At 51.9% G+C, this 24,269-nt stretch overlaps 1 protein-coding gene across 5 annotated transcripts in view; it reads right to left on the bottom strand.

Moving 5' to 3' along the window:
- Positions 1–24,269, bottom strand: part of MTMR14 (myotubularin related protein 14) — a 44,679-nt gene that overhangs the window by 7,214 nt on the left and 13,196 nt on the right. For 4 of the 5 annotated variants that reach the window (XM_027522195.1, XM_027522198.1, XM_027522199.1 and 1 more), the window contains exons 4-17: positions 21,930–22,005; positions 21,552–21,612; positions 19,959–20,081; positions 18,915–18,988; positions 14,324–14,394; positions 13,647–13,721; positions 8,878–8,944; positions 7,944–8,029; positions 7,607–7,683; positions 7,333–7,369; positions 4,885–4,955; positions 3,877–3,935; positions 3,569–3,707; positions 2,661–2,840 (exon numbers count right to left, since the gene is read on the bottom strand). In XM_027522195.1, the coding sequence (XP_027377996.1) occupies positions 2,661–2,840; positions 3,569–3,707; positions 3,877–3,935; positions 4,885–4,955; positions 7,333–7,369; positions 7,607–7,683; positions 7,944–8,029; positions 8,878–8,944; positions 13,647–13,721; positions 14,324–14,394; positions 18,915–18,988; positions 19,959–20,081; positions 21,552–21,612; positions 21,930–22,005 (1,196 nt within the window). The remainder of the gene's footprint in view (positions 1–2,660; positions 2,841–3,568; positions 3,708–3,876; positions 3,936–4,884; positions 4,956–7,332; positions 7,370–7,606; positions 7,684–7,943; positions 8,030–8,877; positions 8,945–13,646; positions 13,722–14,323; positions 14,395–18,914; positions 18,989–19,958; positions 20,082–21,551; positions 21,613–21,929; positions 22,006–24,269) is intronic. The other variant, XM_027522196.1, reaches the window with a different exon arrangement.

Genomic DNA, 24,269 nt, shown 5'->3' with positions numbered 1-24,269 from the left:
ACAGAACCTTCTTTCTAACCCGACACCTATTTCTTAACTTTGGACAAAGCTCCCCCAATTTTTTTGCCAGATGCTGCTGCTGCTAAGTTGCTTCAGTCACGTCCGACTCTGTGCGACCCCATAGACAGCAGCCCACCAGGCTCCCCTGTCCCTGGGATTCTCCAGGCAAGAACACTGGAGTGGGTTGCCATTGCCTTCTCCAATGCATGAAAGTGAAAAGTGAAAGTGAAGTCGATCAGTCGCGCCCGACTCTTAGCGACCCCATGGACTGCAGCCCACCAGGCTCCTCCATCCATGGGATTTTCCAGGCGACAGTCCTGGAGTGGGGTGCCATTGCTTTCTTTGCCAGCAGTCCTACCTTAAACGAGATATGCTAATATGGACATGGTGGGGGGTGGGTGGGGAGGAGAGGGTGGGATGAACTGAGAGAGTAACACTGAAACACAGACATTACCATATGTAAAATAGGTAGCTAGTGGCAAGCTGCTGTATCACACAGGGAGCTCAGCCCAGTGTACACTTATGGCTGATTCACACATGGTAGTATGGGAGAAACCAACACAACACTGTAATTATCCTCCAATTAAAAATTAAAAAAAAAAGATACACTCGTAGAATTTAGGACTCTGCAGCATATGAAACCCAGAGAATTCATATTATTAGGGGAATTCTGGCTGTCACACATAGCTTTCCACACAGTTCCTCCTGCTGCATTAAAAAGCTGATTGGTTATTGTTTCCTAAGAGTAGCAGGAAAGCTAATGACAGAATCCCTCAGGCACTTTAAGATAAGAAGGACTAAATTAATTTTAATGTTAATGGAGATACATAATTATAATTAGAATGCTCTAAATCAGAATCTCGTCTTTCAAAACCCCTGGCAAACAAGCATCCAATCTGGAACCCTGTCTCCTAGCCAGCCTGTAGCCAGTCCAGCCTGGCTACAAGCAAGTACTGTCAGAACAGCCCAGCAGAGCCATCAGAAACCACACAGCAGTCCACCCCATGCCTCTCCAAGGCCTTGTGCCCCATTTTGGTTCAGTGATTCCAGCCTCCTCCACCAGGCCCCAGCTCACACAGTCCCAAGTTCAGAAGGACACTCCCAATCCTCCTCAGCCTTCTGACCATCCTGGACCAGCCATAGCATTTGAGCCCAGTGCAGGTGGAAAACTACCGGGGAGACAGAGGGAAATGATCACAAAATTGGAATGAATGTCAGGAAGAAGAAAATGATTAAGAGCTAAGGTGAGTGGTGGGGTGCTGCCTCAGTAGGGAGCCCTAACAATTGGACACTTAAGACCAGGAGGACCCAGGAGACTAGGGGAATCTTCTGGTTTCCTTCCCAGTTGTCCAGCAATGTTGCACAGGCAGAAAAGGAGGGATGGTGAACAGGAGCTCCAGCCCGCAAGAGTGAGGGTCACGCGGTGCCACGGCAGCCCCACAGCAGCCCTGAGGAAAGCTGACATGGACATGGGGCGGCACCAAGGATGTGCACGAGCACAGCTAGGGGGCTTATCTGCTGGGTGCCACCTCTGCTCAGCTGCCTCCACCAACCCGTGGGGACAGAGGGGTTGTGGCCTTTGCTTACCAGACTCAGCTATAGCACTGGCAGACATGGCAGTGCTCGGAATTGAAGGGCTCACCTTCAAGTGACCCCTCTGGACAGTGCAGCTCCTACTCGCCTAGAGCTGACCCGCTCAGCCTGCGAGGGGAGGGCGCTCTTCCCCACTTTCCTCCATTGCCTGTCTTTGCCCAGAAAGGGAAAACCAGAGGATGGCGAAGGAAGATTTTCCAAAGTTTCAGGTCTTTCCTTATATAATAAGTTTGCCACCTTTGGGCTCAGTTTCCTCTTTGGTAACATGTCTGCTACAAGGAGACCTGAAATTCTGGAAAATCTGACAGAGCTGGGCTTGAATCTGGAGTGGACTTCAACACTTATGATCTTTCTGCTAAAGGTCTTTCCTCCCTGGCATTTGTTAAGGACCTCTTCAGTCACACACTGCTTTGTTCTTTCCAGAAGGACTAGACATTCTCAAGGCTTTAGAAAACAAAAATAAATCACAGGATTTCTTCCCTGGCTGTATGACTTGGAAGGTATGAGGTCAGTGAGGAAATCCTTTCCCCAAATGCCAGGCCATCCCTCAATCCTAAACCTGCCCAGTGCTCAGCTTTAATCTCACCAGAGAAACATGATTTCTGCAGCACATTCCAGGCCCACCTGTCTGTCCTAGCTGAGTTGCTCTCCTGCCGGGTGTACAGTCTTGTGAGGTTTACCCCAGCCACACACATCTAGCCTGACTCCCTACTAGCCATTCTCTTCCATGCCCCACCAATTCAGACAAGGAATGGGAGATCCAGAAGCAACTCCAGAGGATCCAGCTTCATCTCTTTAATCAGAACGTGGCATTCTCAGGGGCTGAGACCTGGCAAAGGCAGCAGGTGGTGGCAGCCCCGACTCCCTGCCCATCACATCACAACTGCTCCACCTTCTCGAGTCCACATCGGCCAGCGTTCCAGGAAGGAGGGCTCTCACAAACAGTGGGTGAGCCTGCAAGTCTGTTGATCCCCTCTGGTCTCCTGGATATACCACCTACCAGGCCGCATGCCCTGGAATCCCAAGCTCCAGTCTTATCAAGAGGGAAGGACTTTGGAGCTCCTCACCTGGGCTTGGGGACCTCCAGGGGACTGCTACCCATCCTGAAAAAGTTGTCAGAATGGTTCGAGGACGAGGAGCTGGAGGACTTGGCTTCTACCAGTCCCTGGTGGGGAGGCAGGCGGTCCTCGGAGGGCTGTGGCCGGTTCCAGAGCATGCTCTGTGGAGAGGAGGAGTGGCTCTTCCTCCTGTGGTGGGGAGACAGGGCTGCTGGTGAAGGGCCACGTCAGGCCCACCCTCTGCTCACCTGAGCTGAGTCTCTGGGTCCAGTTTTTACTTCCACCAGAAAAATGCCACATGGGAGTGGGCACACTCACCACTCCCCTGGGCTTGGCTATAGGCAGCGAGAGCTGGGTCTTCACAGAGGGACTATGGCGTTCAAACACACTGACCTACTGGCCTCAGTGCACATGCTGGGCAACAGATTCTGAACTAACAGTTTTAAGGACTGCCCCTCCCTCCAAGTGTTGTACAAAATCTCGAGCCCTTTGTCCAGGGAGAAAAGTCATCTGATTCTCAAAGGAGCTGACCCTCAAACAAGCTCCCGATCCGCAACCATCATTTCGTACTCAGTACTTTTTTCTTTTTCTAAGCTTGGCCCCACCTCCCTGGCAATCGATACAAGGGAGTGCCCCCATGAAGTCCCTTTAATACCCTCCCCTCACCCCACCCTGTCTGCCCAGCCCTGCAGCTTCTTCCTTTGTCCCACAGGGAGCACTGGCCCTTGATGCTCTTGGGCCAGCATGGCAGCATCCCTCCCCAACCAGATGGCTGGCCTCTGAGGCCCAGTAGAGACAGCAGGGCAGGTAGCTGAGCTCTTAGGCCTACTGTTGGGGCCCCTTTGTTCCTGGGGCTCCCTGGAGCTGGAGCCCTGGCTCCCAGCTGTTAGCAAGCTCAGTTCCAGCCTGGCCCTCACCAAGCTGCCTGAGTCTGTGCTCCTGCAGGGACCAGCTCCACGGTCTCATAGGTGAAGCTCCCGGCGGCTCCTGGGGAGCTCTCCATGACTAGAGAGAAGTCACTGCCAAGGCTGGTGGTGCTGCCACGGTCCTTCCGCCCTGAAAAGAGGCCAGGACCATCAGTCAGCATATTATCTTCTCCTATGAGCGATTCCCCACCTCTTCTACACCATACAAATGGAGAGAGAAGTTTCTAGAACAAACAATCTCTATGTGGTCCATACTCAGAAAGATGCACAGAGGAAGTCTGCCGGGGCCCATGACTCACTCAGCATGCAGATATCTTCCACAGTGAAGCCTGCATCCCGAGCTGGCAAACTCTTCCTCCTATAAACAGAAGCCAGAACAGTGAGCTCCAGATTGGACTGGGGGTATCCTTTGTCTCCCACTATGCTGCCCACCTGGAAAAGAAGCTCCAACTCAGTGGAAACTCATGGAGACAGGTCCTACCTAGCCTGTTGCAAAAGGCCAAGGCCCACTTCAGGGAGGCCAGCAAAGCCTGCTTCCTGCCCGTCAGCATGGTCCCTCAGAGGTCAAGTCTGGCTCAACACATTAGGGGCCTGGATTTGGAAGGTGAGGGAACACGGCACAGACACCAATCCTCACAGGAGCCCTAAAGCATCACTCGGCCAAGACCCCTATGTGTGCCAAACTGGGAGCAGGCTGCTCTGTGGTGGGGGGCTGCACAGACATACCTCTGTAGCAACTCAGGGAGGAGAACTTTGGCCTTGGAGGTGGTGGCAAGGGCAGTTTGGGGGTCTCCCCATCCCTTCCCTCTAGCAATGTGCCCTGCACCCCTAGTCACAAGATGAGCCTCTTCACCCTCTGCTGCTGCTGCTGCTGCTGCTGCTAAGTCGCTTCAGTCATGTCGGACTCTGTGCGACCCCATAGACCGCAGCCCACCAGGCTTTCCCATCCCTGGGATTCTTCAGGCAAGAACACTGGAGTGGGTTGCCATTTCCTTCTCCAATGCATGAAAGTGAAAAGTGAAAGTGAAGTCGCTCAGTCGTGTCTGACCCTTAGCATGGACTGCAGCCTACCAGGCTCCTCTGTCCATGGGATTTTCCAGGCAAGAGTACTGGAGTGGGGTGCCATTTCACCCTCTGGCCCTCTCCAATTACCCCTATCTGCCCTCAGAGGGAAGGCAGGGACGGAAGGCCAGCCTGCCCAACATGCAGGGAGGCAGGGTGGGGAGAAGACAGCAAGCGAGACCACCTGCCCTAGCACGGCCCCTCCCAGTGCACCTGCCTTCCAGCAAGAGCAGGTCTCTCCTTACCTCTGTGTCTTCAGAGCAGAGAACTCTTCAGAGATGATATGCTTCAAAAAATTGAAGCAGAAGAAAAAAATCTAAGAAACAGACCAAAAAGCAGCACATATGAGAAGATAGTCTTCCCCAGGGAGAAGGATCTAAGTGGCTAGACTCCCAGGAGAGGGCAGCCAGTGACCCTGGTCACCTCTGCCAGACAGCAGCCCCGCTCTGGGGACCCTGTCAGATATTCTGGTGTGGAAGCAGAATGGGTACCAGAGAGGGCGTAGCAGTTCAGGCAGGCATGCCGAGGCTGGGCAAGGAAGGAAAGGACTATGTTTCCTTCCTGAGAACGCACGAGGGTAAGCCAGGGATGTTTCAAACCATCTTCAAGTTCCACACATGTGTTCTCAAGCTACTGAAAAGGATGAAGATAACAGCCACTTCTTCCTCTCAGTCTTTCCTGAGAACACCATGGAGAGAGGGTCACAGGGAAGGACAGCTGGGAGAGAGAGGATCTGGAGGCAAGACACAGCAGGAACACCACAGAAGGGTAAGGAATCAGATTTCGTACGGGAAATACCCAGAAACAGTGTGGTTCAGGCCCACAGACTGCACTGCTCAGAGATCAGGGTCAGTATGAAGTCTGAGACAGGCCAAGGCAAGGGGAGGCCCTGAATTCTGGCCCCACATCCACATCCTCGTCTCTGTGGGCAAACGCTCTTTCCTTCCAGCCAGCACCCATGTCCATCGGGCCTCTGCGAAGTGCACACGATGCTCCGTCTCTGCAGTGATTCTGAAAGGTGTGGTCCATCCACCCCTCACTTGGGAGAAACACCTACAGAGTATCCCAGAGCCTGGTAAGATTTCCTCAAAAAGAGGAGGGAGAGCGCCAAGGTCAGTTCAGTTTGAAAACTTGGTTACAAAATTCCTTTTTTTTTGGCTTGTGGGATTTTAGTTCCCTGACCAAGGATTGAACCTGGGCCCTCAGCAATGAAGGCATGGAGTTCTGAACACAGAGTTCTAACCACTGGACTGCCAGGGAATTCCCTGTTAGATAAAATGAAACAGATGTCTTCATTACAGACTTTTCAGATTTTAATATGCTAATGTGCTCGGAGAATCTCAAAAGCAAAGGAAGGGTACAGAATGCTGTTTAACAGGTCCTAGCCTTTTGCATGTTTTTAAAGTATCGGTATCTTGAGTGTGTGAAGTGGGAGGGAGAGAAGGTGGGGCTAAGAGAAAAGCCCACCTTCTGCCCGCCCTCCTGGCTGAGGAGACCCTCTTGTTTATACTGAGACATGGCCAGGGTTTGAATCCAGAACCCACTGGGCTCAGCTGCATCTTCCGCCCAGTCTCTGAGGTGAAACCTGGCCTGCCTCGGGGGATGGGGGACAGCATGGCGGTGGGCGGGCAGTAGGTCCTGGGGCATCAGCACCTGGCAAGTCTCAAAACGAGAGGCTGCAAAGGGACTGTGTGTGCAGCTTTCCGTGCCAAAGTCACCGCCTCTGACAGAGTTCACGGAGGCCTCTGAGGAACAGGCTTATGAGCTCTGCAGTTCTGGCAGATGCGATAAGTGCTCAGAAGAGATTTGCAAGGGGAGAGGAGCAGCTGAGAGGGAGGAACAAAAGAAGAAGGCATAAGATAAGATCCCAGAAAGAGACAGCCTCAGGAAGGGAGGAGGATGCTTCAGGAAAATGGGGGGTGGGGGTGTGGAGAAAGAGACAGCACTGCGTGCAACTCCCACGCTGGGCATCTGGATTCGTTCTCCTTGTGAGGCGGCAGGATGGACACCAGGAGACTCAAGGTTAATCACACTTTCCAAGATCACCCAGGTATAAGTGGCATGACTAGGGTTCACACTTAAGTCTGACTCTAAGTCTGCGTGTAGGGAAAACAGGCTGAAAAAAGAGTAACAAGGCGAAGGCTACAAAAAGGATGCTGTATGGACAGGGCAGAGAGGAGGAAGGAGGGACAGTGCCCAGACAGGAAGGGGCCCCAGGGCCCCTGACTTGGCCTGGGCTGGTGGTGAGGGGCAGGCAGGCCTCTGCCTGCACGGACGGCCCTAGGGCTTGAAGTCGCCAAGTGGGTGTGACGAGGACAGAGGACAGGGAAGAGCTTCTGGGTTTCAGCGGTAAGGGTGAGGGGCACAGGAACGACTTGTGAATTACTTCCAAAGCTGAGTGCAGAAAACAAGGTCAGCCATAAAAAGGATGGCAGAGAAAGAGGGGAGGAGGACTGACACAGGAAGGTCACAGGTAAGTGTCCTTCCTGAGAGAGCAGGGGACTAAGGTGCAGTGCGGGGGCTGCTGGGCTGGATTTCTTCCTGCCATGCTGCCCAGCCCCAGCACACACCAGGCAAAGAACTGCCTCAAAGTGTGGATGCCAAACCGACCGTCATCCTGTCCCTCTTGGGAGTACAGGAGCCAGAGCTTGCGGAGCCCTGACACGTGCTCGCCAACTGTGAGCAGTACCCACCTCCTCTCCCTTGCTGAGTCGATCTACCAACATGTGCCTGAAACAAGAAGGCAAGGAAGTCAAAGCCAGCAGTGCGCAGGCAGGAGAACGGGGAGAGCCCATGGCACCGGCCCCACAGCCTCGGGGGGCCTGACCAGCGCCTCCTGTCTTCCCAAGGGGGTGGGACTGTCTTCACCTTCAACCCTGTCACAGGAGCCCCCACACCCACGCACACACTTGGTTCTGAGGCACTGCCCCCACTCCACGGCCTGCTGTCTGTCCCCCGAAGGCTCACCCAAAGAGGAACCAGTCGTAGGCCACTGTGAGGTAGAGGATCTCAGCGGGCTTCAGGGACGTGTGGATGAGCCCGTCCTGGAAGAGACGTGTCCAGATCAGAGAGAGAGGCCCCCTCCTGGCCTCAGGGGCTGAACCACACCCATAGAACCCCAACAACCAGGCTGCCCCACAGCCCAGGAACAGGGTCAAACTTTACAACTTCTGCTCTGGACACCTGAGGTCCCTCATGCCAAATCCTCTCTGCTTCTGGAGACAGGCTCAGAGCTCCCCAAGGGTAGACCCTGGAAGGGCCTCTGAAGGCTCCCTGACCCCCAGCCCAGCCCATGTGTACTCACAGCCCACAAGGAAAGGCGCAGGAGAGAGATGAAGAGGGGGGTCCGGTCCCAGCCTGAGATACAGTGTACCAGCAGCCCGCTGTCGTCTACGCAGCAACACAGGACAGGTGGCCCAGGAGAAAAGCAAACACAGGCTGATGAGAAGGGGATGTGCTACCACCCAGGTCTAGGGTGAGATCCAGGCTACCCCAGAACCACAGTCTAGCTCCAGGGGCAGGCAGGGGATGTCCCACCCAGCCCGCCACAGTTTAAGGATGGGCACTTGACCCAAACGGAGACAATGAGTGTGAGCTCTGGGACAGAGACTGTGTCTCTCTTCTGGAGGATTTAAGGTGGCAGGAGACAAGTCTGAAATGACTGCCGGTTTTGAGCTAACTAAACAGTGGATATGAGACAAGGAGAGACAGTTTCCGCTATTTGTCTTCTGGCTCTGCTCTTGGGCCTTCTTGGTTATATTGTTCAAGCAAGTGCAACCTCACACAAGTCCTAACTGATAAGGAGCAATCAGAGTCAGACTGCCCCAGGACACTGCGCGTCATGGGCTTATTCAACCAAAAGCAAACCAGCTGGAGCACCATCCAGAGAAGGGGCCTGCCATGGGCTTGTGTGTGACCAAGAAGAAGCCAAGGCTGACTTTCTCTCAACTTTCTGAACCGGAAGAGGCCACTGCAGCCCCACACAAAAGGCTGAGGTTCAAAGCTCAAAGGCCAGCTGAGCCAGTGTAGGAACACCCTGTGTGTGCTTCAGATTGTAGGAAGTTCATAATTTTGTTTTCTAGGGTTTTGAGAACATGGAATAAATCCGCCAATGATGAGCGAATCCCCATATCCTTCTCCCATAGAGTAAAAGGCTCCAACAATCACACACAGGTGCTGTCAAGACCTGGGAACACCCCGAACATCCACTGGCTTGAGGCAGGCCGAGGCGGACTCACCGTCATTGTTAATTATGGAAAGCAGCAGTTTCAGGTAGTTTTGTGTTTGTTGCACCAGGTCCCAACTCTGTTGGAAAAGAAAAAGGATTCCAGGAATAGGTATTTAACTCATAATGGGAATTTATACAATATTTAAAAAATAAAAGACCAATAAGTTATTTTGGGGCAAAAAGTACCCCAGATTCTCTGTGACTTCACTCCCCACATGTCCCTGCACCCTTTCCCACGGGCCCACCGCCCACCCAGGTGCGCTCTCACCCGAAGTGAGAGCTAGGAAGGGGAGCCATGCAGAGGCCCGGGCAACCCACACCCCCACACCCACTAGCAACAGCTGGATATTAACCTCCTGTGTGTCCTGGGCTCCAAGCACAGCTGTCCAGGGAGTTAACAGAAGTCAACAAAGAACCTCAAGCCTGTGGCCATTGTCATCAAACAGCAAGAGCTACTTCATCTGCCGTTATATCAGAGAAACTAAGGAAAATATCAACCTTCTCATCAATCGCTTCTTTACTGCTACTCACTATACTGTCTTTCGATGAATAACAAATGCAGTCTGGCAGACAAAACTTTTAAAACAGGAGATCCATGAGGTAGGAGATAAAAAAATAAGCAAAAGCTTCTTAGAGATTGGAACCTCTGTTCTAGCCCAAGCAAAAGGGCTAAACTAGACACTCTGAGAAACAGCCCACTTTGGAGTCTGGAACTCCACGGAGGGGCCTGACCCAGTTCTGTGGCCCCCGCCCCACCGAGCTGGGGACAGTCTCTCAACACAACTGCTTCTCAGTGTCTGGACTGTGCAGAGAGGCTGTGGTGAATGCCAGCAAGAGTGCTCCCACAGGGAGGGTGAACACAGCACCTGTAATTGGAATGGTTTTCCCAGGAATTTAAAACAGGCTCATTTACCTGACCCTCCCACAGACCCTGGAGAGTCCTGACCCACTTTCAGTGGCTCCAGAGAAAGCTGCTACAGCACCACATTAATAAAGTTATTACCCATGGCAGCTTGGGGGTCTCTCTGCTTGTCTGGTTCAACGTGTCAGATACACCACTGTCCACAGATTTCCTCCTCACTGTGAGTCCCAGAGGAGAAAGAGCAGGAGAAGCAGGAGACTCGCAGCAGATGCGCAGAGTGGTTGGACGGGTTGGGGGAGGGCTGCGGCAGCCAGGAGAGGGCAGGGGGCCACCAAGGATGAGCCTGCTGGGCCCCCCAACCACAGCAGCTGTTTGAAGGGGACACGAACGACCAGGAAGCGGCAGCAGACGCTACTGGCCATGGCACCTGGCGGGGGGGGGGGTGGGCAGGAACCACAGCCTGGGGAGCACTGGGTTGGCGGAAGCCCGAGGTCACACAGCTAAGCTGCGCTGGGGTCTGGACCCAGGCCTGTGGTCAGTCACACGCTACACTGTGATGTCTATTTCCTCAGATACGAGAGTGAGGAAACGAATGTCTAAGGAGAGTACAGAATGTGAAGAGGACCCTGGAAATGCATGAAAATCTACACTCATTTCTGATTCACCCCATGTGTGCCGTGAAAAAGCCTCCGGGTGCAGAGCCAAGTACCACATATCTGGCTTACATTTGTATGCCTGGAGTAGTCTCCCCTGGCCGGCAAATTCTTACTCATCCTTCAAAGGCCCAGCCCCATTATCTACATACAGTCTTCTTCTGTAGCCACTGGCCAATACTCTTTCTATGCAGATGACAATTATGTGTTGTCTCTTCTCCTAGATCAAGTCCAATGAGGGCTCTGCATCTATAAGGCTTAGTGCTTAGGGACTAGGAGGTACCCTTTGGAAAGTTCCCTCACTGCCTGTTCATGGTCAGGGATCTGTGTGAGGAGAAGCAGCCACTGGAAGGGGTCTTTGGGCACAGAATCAAAGAGCAGAGCTCTAGGGGATTCCATTCGGCTACTCAGAGGGCAGCACTGCTCCTTGCACGCTGGGAACACTGCAGTGAACACCACTGTGGGCCTGGCCCTGGGACACAGCAGTGAACACACAGCAGTGAACAACCCCAGCTCTCGCGGCTGCAGGGAACGGAAGGCAAAGTGAACTGCTGCAGGCGTGCTGACTAAAAGAAGCCCTATAAGATGCTGTGGAACCATGTAAGGGGAGATGAGCCTAGCCTGATCCTCGGGGACCATTAGGTAAGGCTTTTAAGAGATGGTGACATGCATGTGAGAAAAGGGTTTAAGGGAAGCAACCAGTGTTTCTGGCATAGAGAACAGCACGTGCAAAGTTGCAGAGCATCTTCTCTAGGGAAGACGGCCAGGGTGGCTGGAGGAGAGGGAGGGGACAGCCAATGAGTCACCAGAATGAGCTCGAGCCATGTGAGGGTCCTTGGACTTCTGAGGATAACAGGAAAAGTCAGATGGAATGTGGAAGGATGGAGTGAGAATGACAATCTTGGCCCGTTACCTAAGTACTGCTCTCTGCCAGGCCCTGTTCACATGCTTAGGTTCCTTACTTCCAGTTGGCTGCCCCTCAGTGTGGCCCCACTCTCAGCCCTTAGATGATGGTAGCCTGTATTAGGCCAGTGACATGAGACGGAAGCAGGAAGGACTGGAGAAAATCCCTGGGGCAGAGACTTAGAGAACTGACGGGAACTAGCCATCAAGTGAGGGATAAGAGCCTCCATCCCCAACATTCTGAGTTTGAGCATCTGGGTAAATGGTGGAAGGCCTGGGGGTGCTGTGGGTTTTGACAATTCCATTTTGGGCAGCTTGACTTTCAGGTGTGCACATGACTGGACACTTGGGAAAGACTGTAGATGTGGATCGCCAAGTGAGGCCTGGCCCAGAGCCCCAGGCCTGGGTGACCCGGCAGAGGGTGAAGGGAGTGGTGATGGGTGGACGGGCCTGGGAGCTGAAGAGTCAGTGCAGGGGCTGAAAGGACCAAGCTCATACCTGGCTGAGGAAGAGGACAGCAAAGCGCAGTGAGGCCAACTGGCTGAGCAACACCAGAGAGCAGGCAGAGCTGGGGGAGGCCCTGCCCCCTACCCTCGTGCCCGGGGCTTTATGAGTGCTCACTCCCAAGTTAGTAAGCCAGGATTCCCCCGCAATCATCACTAAGTTGGTCCGGCATTTCCGTTAACAGGACACTTTCATGCAGTGATCGTATCTGAACCTCACCACAACTCTGAAACAGGTGCTGTCAATTCTGCTTTCAGAGGGAAGTGAGGTCACTTGCTCAAGGTCACAGAGCCCCGTGAGAACAGCCGAAGGAGCTCACACCCAGGGCCTCTATCCACTAAACACAACTCCTCACACACAAGGGATCCTTCCCAAAGAGACAGACTTCCTTGGCAGCATCAATACTATCAACATAGTTGACAGCATTGATGTACAGTTATAGGGAATTTGGTGAGGAAGTGGTTCTCAGATCTGTATGCACAAGGGCAAAGAACGGTCCAGCAGAGAGAGCGGTGGTGGCTGGGTGGAGCCTACTTGAGGGCTCTGCACACAACAGATTCAGGAGGAGGCCTGCCGCTTTCTCTGGCTGTGCCGCCTGTCTGGGGACAGACTGGGGCCTGACAGTAGGGAACAAGGCTCCTCAGCCTGTTCCACCTTTCTGGGACACAACAAACAACCTATCAGCTCTCGTTCTTAAGTCCCCTCTCTTGCAAAAACACCTACACAGAGAAGACCCAAAACCCCTATAACTGGCTCATGCCAATAGTTATGTAGCATCTGCCTTGTGTCCGGGGGCACACGTACAAGAAAAAAACAGGGTAAGCATGGCCTCTGCCTTTACAGACCCTCTGCTACTAGGATAACAAAGTCCAAGGTGATACTGGAACACAGAGCTGCGTAACAGAGGGTGCTGGGCCTCTGGGAGAGGGAGATCTCAAGGCTGAATGGGAACTGTCCAGACCCAGGGGCAGATGAAAAGAGGACGGAAGCAGGATGTTTTCTAGGTATTCAGTGGCTCAGCCTTCTGGCTCCAGGCCATTTTCAGTTCTAGGATGCACAAGCCATGGTTCCCCATCCTCCTGGTGTTCAGTCTACAGAAGATGGGGAAGCAGCTCAATTATAAATCAGTAACTAGAGCTCAGTGGAAAACTCCAAGAAAGACACGCCCAGGGATTAATGGGAATGTAACACAAGCATCTAACTTCCCAGGGATGGGGACAGGAGGCACATCAGGCAAGTCTTCTTGGAATGGACACTCAAGCCAAACCCTGAAGGCAGGGTGTCAGCCAGACAAAAGGAGCCTGGGGCGGGGGGGGCCAGCCAGGCAGAGGGAATAGGCGTGGGGAAGGCAGTGGGCAGAATGAGGCTCCCTGTCCTGGCTGAAGCAGGTGGCAAGGAGACTGTTAATGGGCCACGGGCTTGTACAGTGTGGGCCAGACGTGGTAGACAGATGGGTTCATCCAGTAAGACTGGCGCCCCTTCCACGGCAGACAGTAACAAGAGAGATGTACAATGGAAATAATTTTCAGGTCTCTATGAGAAAATTAGGTCAGGGAGCGCTGCACTTCCTCTGATGGAACATGCATTTAAAAGGTAAAATGAAAAAAGTCACTAAGTCCCAGAGCCGGAAAAGCAAACTCCACGCAGTCCTCCTCTGGAAACAGAACCCCCTGGTGGATGCAAATCTTTCAGTGAGTCATGTTCAGAAAGCTTTGACTTTCTGGGCCAAGAGCAAATCAGGAGAGTCAGAGAGACTAGCAGCTCCTCCTTTCCGAGGCTGTCAGAGGTTGGAGGCGAGCCAGGCCTTCAGACCTCTGCCTGAGGGGCTTGTGGGTTGGGCACCAGGGGTCCCCTCACCTGATACTGGCTCCAGTCAATATTCAGAGAGCAAGTCAGGAAGTCAGGGATGCTCAGAGGGGCATCGACGTAGTCCTGGGGACAGAAAGACACTGTGAGACACAGGCTGGCCACCAGGAGACGCTATGGTGACAGGCGGAGGCCCTGAAGTTGCAGCTATCATGGGCAGGCAGGGTGTCCCCCTGACAGTGCTCGCCTTCTCTGAGCCAGATGCCTGTGCCACCCTGAGAGGGAAAGCTTAAAAAATCAAAGGGACCAGATATTGTTGCCAAGTGGAGTTTTTCAATTGGCCATTTGAGTGTTTGCTGCTGAGACGGAGGTGATGGACTAGATTCAGCCTCCAGCAGCTCCTGGGCTGCTCCCACCCACTGGGGAGGACCAGAAGGCTGCCCCTTCTTCCCACAGGAGGTGGTGGAGCAAAGACAAAGCATTTCTCCTACCTCGTCCCTGAAAACTTTTTTAAAGAAAGGGAGAAACTAAAAGGGGGAGAGAAAACAGTATGTGATAAGAGTTTAAACATGTATATCTAATGAGAAGAGGGAGAGAAAAAAAATGAGACTCATTCAGGGAAGAGAAAAGAAACGAAAAGGGTAGCTGTTTTCCCCTCAAAATTTTCTAGCTGGTTTCCCTTCACAAAGGAACAGAAGACCCAAGCTGACAAGTGGTACTGTTCATACCTGCTTCCAGTTAAAAATGAGCCCTTCAGCCATGTAATCCCGATCCTTATATTCCTTGAAAAATTCACAGCCTGGAAAAGAAGGGCAGAGTTACACCACCGCTCTTCCTGGCCCAGTGTCCTGAGACGCCCCTGGGCGCTGGAGGACGAAAGTGGCCACCAGCTGACACGAGTGGGGACTGGACTGGGCGGGCAGGCACCTCCAGCGCTCCTCCGGTTTCTAGTCACGACCCTTCCTGATGAGGTACCGCCTGCCTGCACGCCTCTCTCTCTCCCCATCTGTGCTCACTGGTTGCTGGTCACCTCTCCTTTCATTTCAGGTTCCTCTGTTCTATATGCCCCTGAAGTGCCAACAATCAGAGAACAAAAGCGTGGCGTACAATTTGAACCCTGGCAGCACGTTCTCAGCAACTTATCCAGTCACATAAGATCACCCTGCTACTACTCCAATAAAGCAAATACTGCAATAATGCAAGCCATGCAAATCTTTTGGTTTCCCAGTACATATTAAAGTCAGGCTTATACTATATTACAGTTTATTAAATGTGAAATTACATGATGTCTTAAAAAACCAATATATCTTAAATATAAAAAATACTTGAGGGAATTTCCTGGAGGTTCAGTGGCTAAGGCTCAAGAGTACTGCTGTGGGCCCGGTTCAACACCTGGTTGGGGAACCAAGAACCTACAAGGCACGTGGTGTGGCCAAAAAAAAAAGCTTTATTCCTTAAAATTGCTGACCAAAATCTAAGCCTACAATGAGTTGGAACAGTTAAGTCAAAGATTGCTGATCACACATTACCATAACAAGTGCAGTAATGATGAAAAATTTTGAAGTACTATGAAAGCTATCAAAATGGGACACAGAGACATCAAGTAAACAAATGTTGGAAAAATGGTACCAACAGACTTGATGCAGGGTTCCCACAAACATCCAATTTATAAAAGATGTAAAATGTAAAGTTTAATAAATCAAAGAGCAGTAAAACGAGGTCTGCCTATAGCAGCCCCACAGGCTTTCAGTGAGGACTGAGCACTGTAACATGCAGGAAAGGACCGTGGGCAGTGAACGGGACAGGTGCTCCAGACACACGCCCATCTCGACAAGTGAAACGCTGTAAGAAACACCACCAAAGTAAGACCTCAGGAACCAAGGGAAAACGAGTGAAAAGGGCCCTGCCAACGTTCCCAGCCTCAAACCTCAGCCTTTAGCTCAGCTCTGTGACCGTGAACAAGTGAATGTCTCTCAGCCTTGACTTTCTCATTTGTCAAGTGGTTAAGGACGAGATGAAATAATACACAGAAAACAGCTGGCAGAGCACTGACGGCCCTCAGGAGACAGCATACCGGTGCCACCTTCCTGCTGAAGCCGAAGCAAGAGACCCAGCGCAGCCCTGCAGCTCGATCCAGGCGGAACGAGGCCTGCCCTCACCACATGGCCAGGACGGCCAGGGCCGGGGGGTTGGCGGAGAGCTTCCTACATTCCTCTCAGGTCCTCTGCCGGAGCCAACACAAACTCTGAAGGACACAAGCCTTTGGCCACAGGTCCAAGACTGCGGAAGTCCCCAAAGACAACAGAACAACTGCCTGAATTCTGTCAAGGTAGCCACAGGCCATCAACATTCCCATGGGACTCTCTAGCTCCTCGGGCCACACTCAGCCTGAGGTCACTCCTGGGAACAAAGGAAAGGTTCCTCTGGTGGGGGAAAGTCTAGAGGCTGAGCCCCTGTGTCCTGGAGACGTGGCTCTTATCCACCCCCCACCTCTGCCCTCCTTCACTCTAAGTCCCCAGGCCCCTCTGTAGACGGGAAGTCAGGACACAATACTCAGCCCTAACACTTCAGCCTATTCCTAGGTGCCTCACTGGGAGAAAGAAGAAATATAAATATCAGACAGAGGCCCTGAGCTTATCAGCCCAGGTTTAGAAGAGACACCAATTATTCCTCAGAGCTCCTGTGAAGTGCTCTGCTTTCTCAGACTCAAGCACTCCAATCAACACCGCAGGCTCCAGGCCCAGCTCTGAGCAGCGTGTGATACAGAAGCAATAGACTGTGAAAAATGGAGGGAATTAAAACAACCTTGATACCCAGGGCAAGGCCTGACATTCATTACCTCAACGGGCTTCTGAGCCTGTTGAGAGGCAAAGGGATGGCACCAAAAGTGAAGTGAGAGCAGGCGCTCACTCGAGAAGGAAACAAATTAGACTTGTGCTGGGGAGTTTTCAGCCCCCTCTATTTTGGGGCCTGAGGGAAGTGCTCCCAGAACACTTCTCATTTTCAAGGGCCAGTCAAAGCCTAAGTTAGTCTGACAGAGAACTGATACCACCACAGTTCCTGTCTGGGCTTCAAACTCATCAGAGGGCTCAACGGAGACTCCCGAAATGGCAGCAGAGTGCATTTTAGGACTTGGTCTGGCTAATGTTAATTTTGTTATGAAGTAATACAGGCAGGTGAAGAAATTCAAGAACATAAGCACAGGAAGTAAAAGCTGCTTCTCCTGTGCCCTCACATGGCATCTCCTCCACCCCAGGCTTCTGAATTTTTATTGATTACCCACCCCCCCTTACTCTCCCCTCAACACACACACGACTATCAGATCCAGTCCATGATATTCTAGGAAGAATAGGGAAAAAAATTCAGAGATAGATAGTATCATCTTACCATTTTGGCATATTTCTTTCTTATCCTTTGTATAAGCACTTTTCCTCTCACACACTTGAGATTTTACTATTTCATTTTGTATTGTGCTTATTATTAGCACCTTAAGCATTTTTCTATGACTGTGTAATATCTCATTCTACAATACTATGGGTGGCTGTGCCGTTATTTACGTAATCCTTATTCTGATTAATGAAAATATTACCCATGTTTGGCTGGGTATAAATGGACGTGATGAAGGACCTCCCTTGGTGGTCCAGTGGTTAAGACTCTGCCTTCCAATGCAGGGGCACGGGTTCAATCTGCTTGGGGAAATAACATGCTGTGTGGCCAAAAAAATAAAACTCACATGATGAACATCTGCAGGCCCAGGCTGGCTGGATTACAGCCTAATGAATAACTGGGTCAAACGGTGTTAGTTTCAGGAGTCTTATAACAAGTTGCCCAATGACAGCAGAAAGGATATTGTGCCACTGTTCTGGCACAAAACAATTTTTGTAAACCAAATCCTATTGAGAACCTGAATACTAATACAGAAAGCTGACACCTGGGTCCTCAGCCAATACAGAGCTCTCCCATTAGGCAGAGTACTTCAGTCTGCAGACCCCAAAGCATCCCCTGAGAGTGGGGAGCCTGGTCTGAAAACCAAACTGAAAACTACACTATGGAAGCCCTCATGCAGACCCCCAGGTGGGACATCTTCTTGACAGCTCTGATGTTGCTGAGCCCAGGCATCACTGTAACGGTTCAGCATCTGGCCAAAACAAGCCTTTCCTCCCACGCACCCATCACTTGGCCCAGTGACAGCGAGCACCTGTCAGGGCTGGACCTGGCACATCACCCAGAAATAAACAGTGTTATCCTCATTTATCCTCGGAAGGGTTAGGGGACTTGTTCAAGGACATGGTGCTGCGGCTGAGATGCACGCTCAGCCCTACAAACCACCAAATGCTGAGCTGGCAGAGATTAGAAAGGAGAATCCCTGATGGAGGCCAAAGTGAGACAGCCAGGCCACCGGGGGTCGTAGTTCAGGTGCCACCGGCTCACAATGATGATACCCTCTGCCCACCAGGCACCAGATGAACCTGAGCTTCTAAAGAGAAGGCCTCATGGCTCGACAGCAACCTGGGGTCACCAGTCTGCTCTTGCCATTGGCCCCACGGCTCCAAGATGAAGAGACAAGATCCAGCACAGGACGGAAGGCAGGGACTAGCGTTGCGGAGCAGGAGAGAGGTTTTAAGGACGAGCTCACTTTTTGCCATCTGTTCACAAAGTCTGGCACTGAGATTAGGGCTCTCATACCTCCCTGAACAAGCAGGTGTTGCTAGACGGCTACAATGCTACCAATGGACCCATGCAGTGCAGAGAACACTGCCCTGGCTACAGACTGCATACAGTCTGTGCCAGAGACACATGTAGCCAACTGCGTGCTCACCACAGCGCTCTGCAACGTGGCGAGGCCACCAACCACGTGCAACTGAGGACAGAGTGCTTACGTCACCACAGTAACAGCCAGCAGGGCACGACTGGCGGCTGACCCCAAGAACAGCAAGTTAGTGGCACAGAGCACGCTGATCAACCTGACTTCACCTAAACCGACAAGACCCTGAGCTAAGCCTCACCGACTTCCATGATGCTTGAGAAAACCTGGGACTGGCATGGTGAAGGAACTCGCTCAAGGGCGCAGCACGGTGCATGTGAGTCCAGACTCCATCCCTGGGCCCCTCCCAGGGCAAACCCCTGCCAGGACAGTGTCCTACCCTGAGCTGAGAGCCACGGACCGGGAACCACACTGTCCTACACTGAGCGACAGTGTATGCTCCCGGGGAGCTCCAGGGCACCTGAGCACCTAAGTGGCCGGGGCCTGCAGGTGGCCTTCGGAGCCCCAGTCCTGGGAAGCCTGTCCCCTGACCGGACCCTGGAAGGAGCCCCTACCTGGATACGGGATGGAGAGGAGAGTGAAGTCGGCATAGCGCTGGGCTTTGTCCACCTTCTCAGAGGAGGTGACACTACAAGACAGGACACAACGTGTTACGGCATCAGAACCCACGCACGCCGTTCCCCACAAGCGTCACCACAGCTCGGATAAGCCTTCTGCTACAGAAACCCCTCTGAGTTGGGATGAGGCCCTTCAGTCAGGCTTACTTTGAGCAATTAAGAATGGGACCTCTCTGCCGCCTACCCGAAGTCACCAGGTGAGAGCGCTGACTCTCCCTGATACCACAGCACTTGTGATGGGACCTAAAGCCACAGAACCACAATCCTTATAAGCCTCCCAGATGAAGGAAGCAGAGACACCATTCAGGAGGGGCCCCGAGGGGGACTCTCCTCTCCACTGTCTTCTCCAGCATCGGCTGAGGATGCTCCCCAGCAGCATCTGAGAGACAGAGGTCTACTCTGACAGATGATGGAGGGGCAGGGGGACCTACAGACAGCTGAGCTGTAACTTATAAGTGTGGCTTATTTTCTAAGACAAACATGGCATAATTAAAGGTCAGTATTATAAAAAAAATTAACAAGCTACACTTTGGGAAAATTCCCCAAATTCATCACCCCAACCCAGGCTCCATTTTTTCTCATTTTTCTTTGTCCTGTGAATACTTGGTCCATACAGGATATAAAAATTGAGTGAATACTGATTTTCTGGATCCACCCTGTTTTTTTGGATCCACTTTAAAAGAGATGCTAATCCACCAGAGATGGCGGAGCGACAGCAGAGTACACATGAGACGTTGGCGGCTCTCTCGGTGCCTACTGGACCACCCTGAGCAAATGACTTAACCTCTCTGGCTTGTTTCTCCCCTGCACGAGGGGGATACAAGAACCTCCTCACAGGGAGGGCTGTGTGAGGATATAGGGAGAGGATGCTCAAGGCCTGGCACCCAGTGCGCCCTGGTGACTGCTTTGCCCCATCCCCGAGCCCACGAGCCTGTGAACACATGGCCTCCACCCACTTGGAGGGGGGTGCCCTGCACTCACTTCATGCCAAACTTCACCTTCTTGTTCTCCACCATCAGGTCACAGATGTACTTGACTGACAGGTACCGGAGCAGCTTGATGTCATAGCCTCTGACCTTATCAAAGAGATGCGTGTCGGAACTTCTGAAACAGACAGCCAGAGGGAGAAACTCCACTGAGTGTCCATTCCCGGAAGTCTAGGTGCTACAGGAGCACTTCTGTTTCCCTTCTCCAGGAGAGGGAGGCTGGGAGGGCCAGACGGGACAGCAGTCCCAGTGAAGGTGAGGGAAGGTGACTTTCCAAGAGATTATTCTGCTCTCTGGGACACATTTCAAAGAGAAGCAATATGCAGCAGGGGCAGGAAAGGGCTTTCTGGTGCGGCTTGACATTAAGCCAGAAGACTCAAGATAATCTCAGAGTTCTAAAAAGCAGCAGGCTGGTGGCTGATCAAGTCTCTGAGCTTCCATTAGAGTTTCTCTCTCTCTACCCTCCTCCCTCTTCCCCATTTATGACCACTTTTAGCCATATGACTTGCTCAAAATGTAACAGATTGGAATTCTCACTGGGAGATGGACTTTTTACAGCTATTTTATCAACTAATTGTGAAATACTAGCAAGTGAATTCCCTCTCCTTAGAAGGCCTCTGAAGCAAAGAGAAAGATGAGATTTTCCTAATCCCCAGGCTGCTTTCTGATCAGTCATACAGATAAAGGCAAAAGTAGAACAAATAAACAGTCACCGTTAATTTATTTTTTTAATGCCCACTGCTTTGCTGAACCCAGCAGATGCCTCGCCAAGAACAGTGCGCAGTGTGGAAGACGGCCTGGCTGGAGCAGAGGTCGTCTGATCTCGGGGCAAGAGCCAAACATTCCTGTGTGCAAGCCAGAGCTGCTGCTTGTGGAACCAGCAGGCAGAAGCTGGGCACAGCGAGATGCCTTTTCAAGCTCCGTGCTGTGATTTTGGGCAGCTGATCTGACTAGGGTGCTGATGTGCATTCCAGAGATGCCTGACACCCGTTAAAGACTTTCCATGTGGCACAGACCATGCAAAGGAGCTTTCCCAAAGTACCATTACTGTCATTTTCTAAAAAGTATTTAGAAAGGAGGTAGGAAGAGTGGGAGCCAGCCCCCTCCATCCCTTTCAGGGGACCTAAAGCACTCCTCTGTGTTGTACTCCCTTACGGCACTAATCACACAGCTGCGGAACTTCTGGTGCCTGCATCTCCGATGTGTTGACTAGTCCTCAGGCCAGGTGTGTCCGGCATCACCTGGTAGGCTGGACATCAACATCCTGGAAACCATGGGGCTTGAAGATACACAGATGTCTGCACCACGTCTTGGGCCTGCAGTGCCAGGAACCCCAGGACTGGGGCACTCTCCCTGGGGTCCTTGTGAGCAGCCCGGATAAAGACAGACTGCTCAGGCAGTTCATCAAATCAGCTGCGGGTGAGGCTATGGGGTGGACTTCAACAACTGTTTCAGGGATGTGGACGAAGGAAGCCAATCCATTCACCTGGACCACTGATGATGTCACGGCCATCAGTAGAAAATGGCCACCACTGGTCAGATACCTGCCCCTCACCCAAGCCCAGACCCATAACTGCCTGGCACTGACCGAAGAGCACAGTCCTCCTCCGTGAGATCTTCTGCATCTGCCCAGGCGTCGTCTGCACCCCCTGTGGGAGGAACCTGTGGTCAGCACTTGGGGCATGGCAGGGGCTCCATGCAAGGGCTGCTTGACCAGTCTACCCCTGGTTCCACCCCAAGGACCATGCTCCTCCCTTTCCCAGGACCGGATGCCCCACGTGCCTGGCATTCTTCTCACCATAAGCATCTTCTCAGGTGATGAGAGGAGGGGCTCTAGACACTCCTGCCCCCCCACCCCAGGTTGCTGCCCACCCCCATAATCACCACCACCGCTGTGGCCATGGGTAGCTGTTCTCCATGACTGGGGTCCTGTTCTTAGTTACAGAGGCTGCAGCTCAGTGCTCACCTGAGAAAATATAGTTGTAGCCAGTGCGTCCATACAGCTCCCCCCATCCAGCCAGTGTGGCTGACCTGCAAATGTGCTGGGAGAGAAACCACATTTTCAGGGTCAGATGGTTTTCTGGAGTTTTTTGGTTCTACTTTTCCCTGCTTTCTTGAGATATAATTGACCCATGACATTGTGTAAGTTTAAGGTGCACAACATGCTGATTTGTATCACTGCTGCTGCTGCTGCTAAGTCACTTCAGTTGTGTCCGACTCTGTGCAACCCCATAGACGGCAGCCCACCAGGCCCCGCCATCTCTGGGATTCTCCAGGCAAGACCACTAACATACTGCAAAACCATTACCACCACAGAGTTAGCTAACACCTGCATCAGGTCACATAATTACCATTTCTTTGTGTGGTGGAAACATTTAAGACCATCTCTCTCTACAACTTTCATGTACATAATACAGAATTATTAACTATAACCACCACGCTGTACATTAGACCCACAAACCTTATTCATCTTGCAACTGGAAGTTTGTACCCTCTGACCAACAGTCAGGTGGTTTTCTGAAGTGCACACAGTAGGGGGAAGCCCTGGAACTCTTCTGATCATTCCAGACCAGCAAAATGGGTGCATGAGCACTGCCCAAAGTCTCAGCATCAGGGCCACTGTGACAGCAGTCTCTCTGAAGCAAGCCTAGATTTTAACCTACAGCCTCTGTCAAGGGGTTCTCTCTCCCAAATGAGAGGCACCAGAGTGTCACTAATGGTAATGAGTAGACTCAGTGGTTGTCACATACAAGTGGTCTTACTTGGGTTAAGACCTGGCGATTATCACATGTGTATGTCAGCATGTGAGTGAAACACAAACACACCTTTCCACTGGGTTTTCACAAGCCCTTAAGGGAAGTGTGGCTGGGGGCAGGCACTGCTGCTGCTTCACAGATGAAAAGAGCAATGGGTGCAGGGAGATGAAGTAGGGCCTGAGGTCCCACAGTGAGGAATAAGCAGGGATCTGACCGAGCCCACATCCCTCCAGAGCGTCTGTGCTGTCACTGCAACTGCTTAGTGCAGGGAAGGGAAACCTTCCTGGAGCAGGAGGGTCAATTAAGGGAGAAATGTTTGGGGGCTTTTTTTTTTTTTTAAAGAAATTTTACCTTCTCTCTCCTACGTACTAAAGGAATGTAGTAACTGTAACTGTGCTTAACTTTGCTTTTACTCTTTGCTCATCACTGAAGCAGCATTACAAGAGCTAGAATTCTAGAAACCAGGCAATAGGTGTGAACTTCATTATCTAATTTTTTAGAAAAAGTTTATTTGGCTGTGTCAGGTCTCAGTTGCTCTCCAGCGTGTGGGATTCCAACTTCCAGACCAAGGCATGAACCCACATCCACTGCATTGCACAGCACATTCTTAACCACTAGATCGCCAGGGAAGCCTCTCACTATCTGATTCTAAGGCTGAATCTTTATAAACTGTGTTTGATGAGATCCAAGAGGGGTGGGGGAATGGGAAGAGGTATCTGGGATCTGGTGACCCCAGGGTTTAGCTACAGGCTGAGGGAGGCAGTGAGGGTGGCTGGGAGATTAAACTGGGGGTGGGGGGGGGGACATTTCTGAATGGGTCATGCAGCCTGGCAGTATAAGGAGGGTCCCTGGAAGATTGTAGAATATTGCCAGAGGGCGTCTCCTTCTCCACCTGTAAGACAGTGGGAAAGAAACACTTTTGCTATTACAGGAAAGAGGCTTGCTAGGAACTGGCAGGTCATCACTGGCAGCTTAGAACAGGGGGCAAATGATAGAAGAGCAACCTGCTACAATCCGGGGGGTGCTTTGCCAGTGCTGGGGGCAGAACACATTTGAGGTAGGGCTGTCCTGGAAGCCTGTAAAGAAGGGCTTGGGCAGAGAGTCCTGCTAGCCTGAGCACGATGCACTCTATGGGGGAATGTTTCACTTTCTCTGGGTCCAAAAGGATTTTGCAAATCTGATGATGATGACAAATTGTCTCCGGATAAAAATGTACATGCCAGAGTTTACCTATATCTCCAAGTCCATCCACAGATCCCTTTCCAGCCTCAAATAACATCCTCTACTTGGAAAAGACCAGCCCAGTAATTAGGAGTTGCAGCAACGGAGTGTCCACTTTCGGGTTGAGGACCCTCAAGATTCCAATGGTATTGGGGGAGGTCTGATTCCTGAGCAAACAAGTGAGGGGGGGTGGTGGCTGTTTTGAGTTTGACCAGCACATGTTACCATGTCCCCCTCCATCATTCAAGCTGCGGCACGAAATCTCACTCTTCTATTATTTCTATTAAATCTTTTTCAGGCAGACACATATCCCCTCATGAGCTGTTGAG

Source organism: Bos indicus x Bos taurus, chromosome 22, assembly GCF_003369695.1.
Source record: "Bos indicus x Bos taurus breed Angus x Brahman F1 hybrid chromosome 22, Bos_hybrid_MaternalHap_v2.0, whole genome shotgun sequence".
Lineage (NCBI taxonomy): Eukaryota > Metazoa > Chordata > Mammalia > Artiodactyla > Bovidae > Bos > Bos indicus x Bos taurus.
The sequence above is the reverse complement of the archived record's forward strand: the minus strand, read 5'-3'. Positions and strand labels throughout refer to the sequence as shown.